We start from the raw sequence: 13,249 nt of genomic DNA, 5'->3' as shown, positions 1-13,249 counted from the left end.
CGTGTACCCACCACCCAGTTTAAAAAAAGAAACACTGCAAAGCTCTAGAACTGTTTCTTATGTCAGATGAAATAACAGAAATATTCATTAAATCCTTACTAATAATGGGTTGTAGTAACTGAAGTTAAACTTCTCCATGAAATGTTGGATAATACAGCTCTAACAATCAGGTGCTAGTGAATTCATCAACTAATATTCACGGAAGAGGATTTGAACAGGTGGAAGGGAAGCAGCAATCATCCCAGGCAGTGAAAATGAGAACTCTGAATGGCCACAGTATAAGAATCTGGTTAGAATGATAAAGGGAAAAGTTGTGCATGTGCAAGAGCATATAGAGGGCCTTGAGAGCTAGGCAGAAGGTTTCATAGGCAGGAGAAACCATGGTTAAGTTTATCATCTTAAGACATGTAATAAAAAAAAGTTTAAGGAAGACCAGTTGATAGTGACATTTAATTCGCAATGAACAGGGAGTGAGTCAGGAAGGCTAGTTTATTACTTGAATGAAGCCCGCAGTGAGACACGAGCGGAGTACACTGATGATGTATGCTTGTTATACTAAAAGTGAAGACGTAAATTATGTTAAAGGACAAAGCAATAAGACTGGGTCGTTGTCTACCGAGAGAGGAAGGAGGGCCAGGTTGAATCAGTTGGTTCCTCAACTGGAGGGGTGGGTGACAGGGAGAATGGTGCCACCAGGAAAACTGGAAGGGAGGATCTAAGGGGGGAATTTGTTCATGGTCATTCTAAAGCTATATAAACATTTAAATGTCGGGTAGAAATCTTAAACATAAAATTAGATTTTGGAGTACCTGCCTTCATATAACATATTTTATTATACATAAATATACAAAAGTAATTTCTATTAAATGTGTAGTATATCCTGTGGCGTGTTTTTCCCCCAGGTAGAATTACCTTTTAAGTTATATTGGCTTTGGCTATACTAAAATCCAATTAATGGGAGCTAGCCCCAAACCCAGTAGGATTGGATTAAAATTATCTTATTAAACAGAACCCATATAAAAATTCCTGTGAACTTAAGTATTATAATTCCCATTTTATAGATAAGAAAAAACATAAGGCAGATTTGAAAGGCTCAGCAGAGGAATAATTTTTTTTCTTCTTAATTTTTATTAAATTTATTGGGAGAGAATGATGGATTTTAATAGACTGAATTGACTCAAGTGATGCATAAACTGAGCTAACTCTAATTTATCTGTGAAAATTGACAGGAGCAGCAATAAAACAACACAAGATAGCAGATAAGCCCAAAGTATCCAGAACTGAAATATCATATTTTACCTTACTATCCTTAAAAATCAGGAACTCTTGACTCTCAAACTAATACATAATGATAAGATTAAGAAACAGTTCTTTTCAGAAATGTGTTCTGCATACCAAGAAAAGGGAATGTCATTTCCACTGAGAGAAGCAACCTGGGGTTGAAGAAAGAATGAATGGGATGTGTGGGTAACCCTCTTTAAATCTGAGACCTAAGAGTATATAAAGATTTGATATCATTATGAAATAGTCTATCCAATTCAGCGGTTCTCAACCCGTGGGTCGCAACCCCTTTGGGGGTCAAACGACCCTTTCAAGGGGGTCGCCTAAGACCATCGGAAAACACATATATGATTACATAGTTTTTGTGATTAATCGCTATGCTTTAATTATGTTCAAATGTAACAATGCAAATACAGCTTGCATATCAGATATTTACATTACGATTCATAACAGTAGCAAAATTACAGTTATGAAGTAGCAACAAAAATAATTTTATGGTTGGGTCACCACAACATGGGGAACTGTATTAAAGGGTCGCGGCCTTAGGAAGGTTGAGAACCACTGATCTAATTCTTACCATTAATAACTGGTGTGTAAACAACAATTCCAACCAAGTTTGGATCAGATACAGTTGTGTCCAGAATAAGGCCTCCAATGCTGAAAGATACAAGGTCATATAATTTAGGGAAGAGGAAAAGAAATGTACTAATTTGAAGCTGTTCTTTACAGATAAACACCCCTACTTTTAAAGATAAAATCTTTAGACACTGAAAGATAAAATTAAAAATACGCAAAGTAAAACTCAATGTCAATCACAAAATGTTGAAAATAAAACATGGCCTAAGCTGTAGCCCACATTTCAGGGCTCTCCTTCTGATCTCCAAGATATGTGATTGTAAAAAGGAAAAGCATATACTTTAAGTGCATTAAAATGTACTTAAGGACATATAAAATTATGAACAATGTCTAGCTCTAGGGGCTGAGGCTGAGAGAAAAATAATGGTCATTTTATATACTTCTGTACTTACTAAATTTTTTAAATCATGTGCATTATTGATCTTATAATTTAAAAATAACTTAAATGAGTATCTTTTCATGTTTGAAGTAAATAAGACAGTAAAGGGATAATTTGTATTGTGTTAAAACTAGATACAATTAGGGTATGTCTTAACACTGGTAAATTAAAATAATGAGTTACAGCCATAGAAAGAGCTAATCTTGAAAAGGGGGTTCTAGAAAAATAACATACAGATATATATATATAATGCCAGCCATACACTCTCAATGTCTCAATGGAGCGTGGAGACTTAAGTTTCCAAAACCATTACCAATTTGTTAACTTCAGTCTCTTGGTCTACGTACTATAAAACATTGCCAGTCCCAACATTCCATGGGACCTTGTTGCCTAAATCGTCTAAGGAAATGCAATTCCCATTACAGAAAAATGAACTATATGCTGTCACGGAATAGGGTTTATGGGCAAAATAGTAGATCAAAGATTCTTACCACTACTTGACAGTTAACATTAGGAAATTATTAAATCTTTTTATTTTAATTCTTTAGTCTAATAAATGAATAGCTTAATATGCCTAAACTGCAGAATCCTCATTAAAAGGTACACTATAAAATTCAAAAATAGTCAGCCTTAGAAACACATGAATATTTTAAGCCCAACTTTATAAAAATATATTATTTCATTTAAAAAAGTTATGTTTCAAAGAATAAATCTCCTTGCTAAAATGCATAGAGCGTGCTGTGCACATATAATGAACGCTTGCTAAAAAATATTTTAAAATATTTTGTTACCCAGGTAACTTACTATAGAAAAGTTAGAAAATACAAACAAAAAAATTAAAATCAACCATAGTCACATCATTTCAGAGTTATACTGTAAGCACGCTAGTAATAGCCTCCCAGACATGGTTAACCGTGCATATATTTAAAATATGAGAACTCCCATGTTCATGGAAGATTCCGTTCTAAAAAGTAAGAGACAGAATGAAAACATAAATAAAATAAAAACTCAAACTGTTAAAGCAATTTTCTTCATTTTTATTAAACTTTATTTTTAGCAGACAAATGGACATTATTTTAAAAGCGGAAGTACCCACCCTCCAGATCCTGCTCTCCGCTAGCAATTCTTTTCAGCTTCGTTACATGTTTCTTCTGGCATTTAATTCTGTATTTCTAAATAACATGCTTTCCCTGCTCTTTCTTGACTTGTAACTGTAAACATTTCTCTAATAACATCCACTGTGGCAGATGTGGATTCAGCCTCACCCTCCCCTCCTCACTTTAGTCCGACCTTCACAGTTCTCTTTCTCCCCCTATCCTGACAATCTGGTTATCAGTTTTGGTAAAATATTTAAGGATCTACTTTATTATGACAATGGGATCATAATTCAAAACACAGCGTATTAGATTTCCTCACGTGTCCTTTTTGCTTTGTCTTACATTTTTCTTAAAAAAATTTTTTAGCTACTTACTACTGATTCAGCCTCAAATCTGTGGCGGAATTAATGAAATGCGTCTGAACACAAACTTCTCGGGCAGGTAATCAATCCATTGCATTTTTTTTTTTCTTAGCGACCTTCCTTGTTAAGGCCTCTGCTCCCCTGATCTCCTGCTCACCTGGACAGCTGCCTGCTGGGCCGGAGCTCAGCTGCCAGCCCTCCGTCCCCTTCATCATCCCACATCCTGCCTTAGTCTACGGACTGGAACCAAGCTCCAGCGTTTCACAGGATCCCATTGCCTGGATCCTCCGGGAAAAAAGCAATCTGTATTACAGAAAAATGAACTATGTGCTCTCCTCATTCCTGTGCTGTCTTATTTTTTATTTCCTCATTTTGATAAAACTGCCTTCTATCAGCTTTTATACGAAAAGCTATATGGGAAGCAAATATTTTGAAATCCTGAATGTCTGAAAACGTCTTGGGTCTGTCCTTACGTTTAGTTGATACTGTGGCCATATTTTAGGTTCAAAATAATTTTCCTGCAGATTTTTGAAGGAATCACTTCTGGCATTGCTATTGGACATCATTCTGATTCCCAGCCCTTTATATTCTGGACGCTTTAGGGATTTATGATAACGTGTTTTGATTTTGGTCCATCCTACTCCAATTCATTGTGCTGGGTCCTCAGCAGGCCCTTTCAGTCTGGAAGTCCACGGTCTTCAGTCCCAGGGAGTTTTCTGGGGTCATTTCCTCTCCTTATTGTTTGCCCCCAGTTGTCTACCTCTTTGCCCTCTGCTCTGCATTCCAGGAGGGCTCCTCAACCCTATCTTCTCACTGTTCTATTGAATTTTTTGTTTCTGCTATTCGTATATTTTTAAATTCCAAAAGCTCTTCCTGTTTTTGTTTTAAATCCTCCTTATTAAAGCATTCTGTTCTTACAGAATTGTGGATGCCATAGCTTCTCTTATTTCTGTGATGACATCGAACATAGTTTTATGAAGTTTTTCAACTATCCCTGGACTTCTTTGCCTTTTTCTTCTTCTTTTTCTTTTTATTTCTTTTAGTCTCTGCCTTACATGTTAGACGCCTTAAACGAACGTCTGGCAATCCGTTACAGTCTTCCCCTCCTCAAGGGGCGCTGCAGAGCACACCTGGAGCTCTCTGTGCACCTGCGTGGGGCTCTCAGCAGGTGGGCCCCCACTGAACACTGGTCAGGTGGGAATGCAGCTCTTTCCCGAAAAGACCTGCCAAGGTCAGTATTTGCAGGTTTTTCTGGACTGCCGAAGACTTTCCCCAAAGACATTACCTAATATTTTGCCTGGGGGGATAAGCCTGACTGCCAGCAGTATAAACCTTACTTGTGCGGGTGTTTCTGAATTTAGAGCCTTTCTGATTTAGTCTCTCCAGAGTTAATTCCTGTCTTCTGCTAAGGTGGGAGAGGGCAGTCGCCTGGGTGGTCAAACCAGAGAAGGGCTTTTAGGGTCTAACTGCTTCTTACATACACTTTCACCCAACCTTCATCTCAGCCTTCAGAAGTGCTCCAGGCCTCTCTCGTCCCTCCACCTTCCTGGATTTCTGCGGCTCAGATGGTGAGCTTCCTGTGCGTGCTCCCTGCCCTGCAGGCGCTTGGGTTTTAGCTTTTCTCACGCTGTTAGCAACCATCCACCAGACTGCTATCCTGGGAATTTCTCAGCTGCTAACCTCTCTGCTCCCTTCCCTACGTGGCTTTATAGCTTTTTATTCCTTTACTGTCATTGTAGTAGTTGCAGGAAGGAAGATGAACACGTGTCAATCTGCCATGTTTCACAGGAAATCATACTCACTTCTAGCTTACTCTTTTCACCAAATGTATAATGAACACCTTTCCACATCAATACAAATCTGACAGTGTTATTTTTAACAGCTGACTGATAGTCCATTCTGTGACTATGCCACTTTTCATTGGATCGATACCTGGTTGCTAGGCCTCTAGAGGTGTTCTTTTTCTTTAATTAAAAATTCCACTGTGATTAGCATCCTGGTAACTAAATCTGTTGTATATATCTTTAATTATATCCTTAAGTCCTGTCAGAGTCCTGTCAGAGTGGAAGTAGTCAAATGGAATACCCCGTTCTGAGCCTTTCTGATACCTATCTGAGCAATTTACTATGAAAAACAAGTAATGTCTTTGTCAGGTTAAAACACACACACAAAACACACCCACAAAACACACCCACAAAGACAAACACCAGTAAATTTCACTCAACAATCTGATAAAGATTTGGTTGGCAGGACGTTTGAACCTGGTAGCCAAGTGAGGTTCTGTACATCTAATGATTTCTGTAATTCCTATCACTTACATCCATTATTACCTGGGATAATAAAGAACTGGCTACATAATATAATTGATCTGTGAAATAAAAATAGGCAATTGAATTGTTTTAATATATGCACAGATACATGCGTATGGACCGCAAACACACACACACACTTCAATACTAACCTACTTATAACCATGGCTGTTATGACAGGCTCCCATCCCGAGTAGAGAACTGTCCTCGTGGCTGGATGTTTGGCTGCTACTATAATCCAGATAGGAGTGAGAGCCAAGAAAAAGACACCAACTAATGGAGAAACGTAGTAATAAGTCTCTGAAATTAAAAAAGAGAGAGCATTTCAATTTCTGTTCTAACCATGTAGCAAATGTAAATATTAAACATTTACCAGAAGATATGTTATCAAACATATTCACATGCTACTTATTTTCTAAAATTTTCAAACAAATTGAAACTATAGATACAGTAAAAATATTAATGTGACTGTAAGCTAATACATTAATTCAACAAACATTTATTGAAAGAGCTATGCAGCCTAGATGGTGATAGCAGTAATAATAAGAACAACAACAGTAAAAAAGCTAACATTTATTTCACTCCTACTGGTTACCAAGTACTGAGCTAAATGCTTTATGTTCATCGACTCATTTAATTGTCCTCACAAGTATGAGATCGATATGGTCATTTCTATTTAATGAAGAAAGTGGGGCTTAGGAGTTTATAGGGTAGAAAACTGTAAAAGAGGAAGCTATCAGAGAAAGAGCCTGAGAACTGAAGAGCAAGCCGTAGTGTGAACTCCACAAGACTCCGTCGGCAGCCGTCCGTCTCGAGAGACGATGGTGTAGCTTCTTAAGAGTCTATCTGCACCGCCGAGAATGGCTGTGCAGTCCGACTCAGGAGTGACACGGCATCTGTCTCCTCCCGTGTTGAATCGACATCTTGTGATGACGCTGGAGTGTCCTCTCCAGTGAAGCTGAAGCTACAGAGCCTGGGCAGGGTGATATGGAGGGTCTGCTGCTGCCCATGCAGCAGACCCCCCCTCTCTTCACAGCTGAAGGACCCAAGGGAAAGACGGAGTCAATACAGCTTGGCTTCAGGTGCGCCGCAGGAGTTGCCGGTGTTGACCACACCGTCAAACCGCCTTAAGGACTCCGGCTCCGGATTTTCTGTCGGGGTTTACTCCCTTAGCCTTTCCCCTGAAGAGGTATGCCGCAAGGCAGCGGAGGTTTTTTGGAGTCAGAGTTTTCCTTCTCTGTCCACAAGACTAGGCCAACAATAATAGGGGATTTGTAAACTGAAAAATTCTCGGAGTCTAACAAAGAGCTAAAAGTCATTCAAGAGCTAAGCCCCTAGAGGGAAGAGTCTTTGAACACTGAGCACATTCTCAGCAGACCCAAGAAGGGCCATGCTTGAGTAGGAAAGCCAGCTCTCATGTTAGGTCTGGCTGTAGATCTGCCCCAATCAAACTAAGGATCAAGCCTCGTGAGGTTCAAGCAAATCCACAAATAACAGCCTACATGAACAAAGTCCAATTCTTTGTAAAGAAAACAAATCAAGCACTTAACAATATTACATTCACAATGTCAAGCATCCAACCAAAGATTATCCTTAAGAATTTTGGATATTTGGTAACATTTACAAACTTAAATATCCTGAGACGTTCTACTTATGTTAGATATTTAGCTTGTATCACAAAAGTAATCCAAGTACTGAAAATAATCTTTATAAAGCTAATAAATTCAATGTACAAATACAGTGAGTCTTAAGTTTTCATAAATATTCATATAATATATACAAATTTGGTAAGATTTCTATTTAAAAATCACAAGAATAAATAAGTCAATTACTTAATTATAAATTTAAAAATGGAATTAGAAGACTGACATGTTATTCCCTGGGGTAAGTAACAAGTATACAAAAAAATATGTACTGTTTCATTAGCATAAAGCCATCAGTACCATGAGTTGAATTCTCAAATATTTTTATGCTTAATTCTAAATTTCCCTAGGGCTAAAAATTGCCTACCTCTTCTTGAAACAATTACATCATTCCAGGACATTTTGGTAATATCATTTTAACTAATCAAGGTTTTATTATTATCAAAGATTTCAGCCAGGGCATTCTGGGTTCTTCCCAATGATCTAATACTTATTTTGTATAGTAGATATTTTATAACTTAAAGACAGTTGATCTCATAGTCCTTGTAGCCTTCAGCCTTAGATTTAAGTTAAATGTTACTAAATTTTTCTGACATCTTATAAAACTCTTCAACACTACTCTTATTTTTAATTGAAGTTTGTATTTCTTCGTCTTCCTAACATATTTACAGATCTTCTCACGTATGACTAGAGATGTTTTAACTAGATAAAAACTCAAATTTTTTCCTATCATGTGGAAACAATTACTACAGATATTAAATTAATAATCAAACAAACTTTATTTTCATGGCTTTATCTGATTTGCTATCACATCTTCAAAATAATTATACTAACAGAATTCATTTAACTATTTTCTGCTGCTTAAAGGGCTTAAACTAATACTACATACAGTATCATTTTCTCTATGATTTTTTTAAAATATGAAAAGACCTAGATTAAATGGGTCCTACTTCTTTTTAAACCACTGAACAAGGATAAATAACATCCCAATTAGGAAGCATTCTTACCTCCTAAAACAACTAAGGTTGCCAACAATCTCTTTATAGGATTAAACAGAAAACGAAAAGCATATTAAAATCCATTAAACACAAATGAAAAGAACTATTCTGCTAGGTCAGCTCATCTTAGTATTTCATTTTCAAGTTGAGAGAGGAGCACCCTGCCAGGTTTTGAAGTTATTCTCAACATTAAATCTCTGGAAGGACATCAGCAGTTGAAGAAAAAAAAGCAAACAAATAAACAAACAAACAAACAAAAAAAAACAATACCCACCATCTCAACCCCAGAATCAATGCCCTGAATTTTCAAAGAGAAAAAAAAATTTCTCAGGAATGAAAGTAAAAATAGTAAGTGTACAGTTCCCCCAAAACTTGAACAGAGTTTTTAAACGCTAAAAAAAAAAAAAAAAAGTGGGAAAACCATGATAAAAATAAAAGCGTCTAAAATGATTTACTGTAAATGTGTTCTCTTTCAATTTCCTAACGATCTAACATACCCATCCCCATGCAATTAGACCATATGTATAACTGTATAGGACTCTCCTTCCTTTTCCCTGAGTAACTTCTAATCCAACTCTGACAGCTAGGAAAAAATTACAAATATCAAAAAAGGGCAGTGCTAAAACATTCCTCTTTTTAGGATATTCTGCTATTTTATAGATGTCATAAAGTTGAAGAATTACTTTTAGAAAACCGCTAATGCATATAGAGATAACAGTATGGTGATTACCACAGGGAAAGGGGGGTGGCGGGAAACAGAAGACGGTAAAGGGGGGATAAATGGTGATGGAAGAAGACTTGAGAGGGTGGTGCACACACAATACAACATACAGCTAATGTATTATAGACCTGTACCCCTGAAACCTATATAATTTTATTAACCTAGGTCACCCCAATAAATTCAATTAATAAGAAGAAAATCACTAATGATACAATCAGCAAGAGAAAAGGGCCAATTAACAGCCAACCATTATCCAATTCTAGAGATTTCCCCACTTTGCCTTCTCCTGCCTCCTTAATCCACCACCAGTGGATTTCATGTGCCTTCCTTATGTTTTCTCCTTTGATTCGAATGCATAAAAGGAACTCAGAACTGCCACTCTCCAGAGCATTTTCTCAAACCTTTGAGGTTTTGCTTCTGGGTATGTCCTCAAAAACTTGGCTGAAATAAACTCCTATAAAACTTTTTTTAAAAGCCAACCATAAACTTCTGCATTAACATCAAAACCTAAAAGAATGTCTTCCTTCTAAATGAAATATTGAAATCATCCTAATCAAAATAACATTTTGGATTAATTTCCGGGCATATAAATGGGTACTGTGGTAGGCTGAATAATGGCCCTCAACGACATCCACATCCTAAGCCCCCAAATCTGTAAATGTTGTCTTATACAGCAAATCCTTTCAAAGTCAAGGGTTCTGAAATGGGGGAGGGGGGGAGAGGTTATCCTGAATTATTAGGATGAGCCCTGAATGTAATCACAGGTGGAGTAATAGGTGGGCAGTAGACGGAGGTTTGACTACAGAAGAGAAACCACTGTGCCCACAGAAGTCAGGACTGAGTAACGTGGCTACAAACCAAGGAATGCTGGCAGCCCCCAGAAGATGAAAGAGGTAAAGAATGGATTTCCCCCTGAAACCTCTGGAAGGAACCGGCCCTGCTGACACTTTGATTTTAACCCTGTATAACTCATTTGGGACTGCAGCCCCCAGAAACAAGATTTGTGATCATTGGTTACAGCAGCAATAGGAAACAAATACAGGCAGAGAAGTAAAACTTAGTGGAATTTTAAGCCTAATGAATGCCTGTGCACTTTAGTACTGATCCCATGATACAGGTCAACTACAGACAAGTCAGGATTAATACAGCCAAAGTGGTTCCAGTTGCTATGAATGCACTTAACTTTTTGATTCACTGCTTTCAGCTTTTCTTAGATTGTTGGTGGCATTTTACAACTGCTGTTATAAAATTTCATTAACAGCGCTTATTATTCCCACCCCAAATTCTTCTGAAATATGTAACTGCTATGTGTGATGCCTTTGTATGTTAGCTGTTTCTGTGTAAACAACAAAGCAACAGGATGTAAGTTGTAAGCAATTTTTAAAATGCCCTTTATAATAACCACCAGGATTTTCTAGGACTCACTCGAAACTAAGATGGTACAGCACTGAAAAACGCTGAAGAAGAGTGACATGCATGAGAAATTCAGATTCTGCTCACATCACCACATCAAGGCAGTGACATTCTAGAATGTTCTGTAAATAACAAGGGGCATCGCTGTTAGTGTCCCTAGGACTGAAGTAACCACCTGAGGCTGTGTGTTACTGTTCTTACAGCTTCAACTAGCCATCTTTTTAAGGTTAACCTTGAAGAGTGAGAAATCAATCAACATTTTGCTTCTCAGAACTTGCCCCCAAACTGATAATTTTCAAATCAATAAAGACCACATACACAGAAGGATTATATAGCCATGCAGTGATAAACAACCGAAAAAGAGTTTTTTAAATCTTAACATTATGGAAGCAAGAAGAAAAAAACAACAATAGTTGTGTACAGCTATTTCAGCTACTGACCCATCTTTAGATCTTTTTAACAGCTTTTAAAGATTATTACATGTTTAAAGTTTACTATATGAATAAATGCCTTTGTATTTTCTCTGTCATACCAAAGCATATGATAGTCCAGAACTCAGATGACTCTCTAACCTTTCTATTTCTTATTCTATTTGAAATGGATCTTTTCTAGTCACATGTTGCCATTTTAATTTTTCTATAATGATACCTAATCTCTACAAACTTTCTGCTAAGGCAAGATACCCTAACAACATTTCCCTAATACTAAGTCCTCATCAAAAGGACCATTTTTTGTTATAATCTTGTATGTTATTGGGTAGATAACATGACATAATCATTCAGAGGGATATCCATCTTCTATTTTCCATGCACCTACCACTTCCCGAATAACGTCTACTCACATTAATTGGGTTGCTTTCAAAAGGAATCAACCATTTGGTAAAGTGCAATTTACTTAGCATCCACTATGTGGCGCTACAAAAGTAAATAAAGCATCGGTCTATTCTCAAGAAACGTATACCCTCACAAAGTGCTACATTCACACGAAAAGCTATGATGACTGCCCAAATGTAAAGAATGTTTTAAGAGAAGTAACAATAAAATGCTACAGGAATCCAGAGGAGAAAAGGATCACCTAAGACTGGGGCACTCCATCAATTTAGCACCGAAAGATGCTGGTTCTATGTAGCTTTCATGGAGTGGAGGGGAATGATATAAGAAAAGAAAAGAGAAAAATTGTAGGCTTGTGTGAGAATCAGTAAATGGAGACGTTTGGCTGGAGGAAAGGGTACAAGGAAGGGAGGAGCAGGCCAGACCTTGAGAAGGTGCAATAAGCTTCTGCGGACTCTGTCCATTAAGCAATACACTTACTCAGGATGACTCCACAAAATAAAGTCAATAGAAGTAAACAAAGCTCTTGGGCTTATTTTGTTTTGTTTTAATAAGAACTGGAAAGGTGAGAAGGAGGGGAATCTATATTTACTTCAGATATCAGAGATCAGCAGACTTTATCAGGACTAAAAGAAAGGCAGAACATTGAACGGATGTTGAATGGGTCTTAGTACATGTATCAAAGCTAACAGGACATGAGGGGAGCTTTGCAAAGTCATTTCTGAATATCCAAAATTCTAAGTGAGACTTTTCTGGATGTCCAAGTCTTTGAGAGCCATATAAAAATGGCCTCTATTTATAACCAAAGCCCAGAGCTGCCACGAAGCCCTCTTTTTATCTCTAAAGACTGCAAAGTGTTGAACATAGCTCAAGAACTAAACTTTGTTCTACAAACTAGGCATCTCGGCCAGATAAATGTGGTCTTGGAATTTAAACGTGCCTGCTCCTAATCTTTGTATTCAGAATACCACTAATACAAAATTCGGCTTGCAAGTGCTGATCTTATGAGGCCCCCTAGTGCTCACAATGCAGATACTTCAGAAGTTCAAACACTGACACCTCAAACTTTATTAAATCAACTGTGGCATCGATCAGTAGCTATGATTCTAGTACCAACTCCACTCGTGCAATTCTCAGACACCAGCTGAATGCCCTATCATTCAGCTCTATTCTGACACTGTCTATGGGAAGAAAGCATCAGATGCCACAGGTTAAGAGCTCAGGCCTTCCTACGAGATCACCCCACCCCTCAACACGCGCGCACACACACACGCATGCGCACCCCTTCAGATGCCAATCCAAGTCCAGGCCATCACCTGTATTTCTGGCCGAATGGCTGTAAATCAGAGGTTCCCACAACCTCCTCCTTGGGTTTCATTAACCTGCTGGAGTGGCTCAGAGAACACAGAGAAACATTTTATGGACGAGATTACCCGTTTATTATAGAAGGATAAAATTCAGAAATAGCCAGATGGAAGAGGTGCATAGGGCACAGAGCTCCCATGTCCTCTCCAAGTACAAAACTCTCCCCAAATCTCCATGTGTTCACCACCCACAAAGCTCTCCCAACCCCACCCTTG

The 13,249-nt window shown here is 37.8% G+C and overlaps 1 protein-coding gene across 3 annotated transcripts in view; it reads right to left on the bottom strand.

The window, feature by feature from the left end:
- The window catches only part of SLC41A2 (solute carrier family 41 member 2), a 91,503-nt gene that overhangs the window by 40,683 nt on the left and 37,571 nt on the right, over nucleotides 1-13,249 (bottom strand). For all 3 annotated transcript variants that reach the window (XM_090272582.1, XM_090272580.1, XM_090272581.1), the window contains exons 7-8: nucleotides 6,217-6,364; nucleotides 1,859-1,938 (exon numbers count right to left, since the gene is read on the bottom strand). In XM_090272582.1, coding sequence (XP_090128708.1) covers nucleotides 1,859-1,938; nucleotides 6,217-6,364 — 228 coding nt within the window. The remainder of the gene's footprint in view (nucleotides 1-1,858; nucleotides 1,939-6,216; nucleotides 6,365-13,249) is intronic.

The sequence above is a fragment of the Furipterus horrens genome, unplaced genomic scaffold (genome assembly GCF_987537825.1).
Source record: "Furipterus horrens unplaced genomic scaffold, mFurHor1.1.pri manual_scaffold_4, whole genome shotgun sequence".
In the NCBI taxonomy this organism is placed as follows: domain Eukaryota; kingdom Metazoa; phylum Chordata; class Mammalia; order Chiroptera; family Furipteridae; genus Furipterus; species Furipterus horrens.
This window is presented reverse-complemented; position numbering and strand designations above follow the sequence as displayed.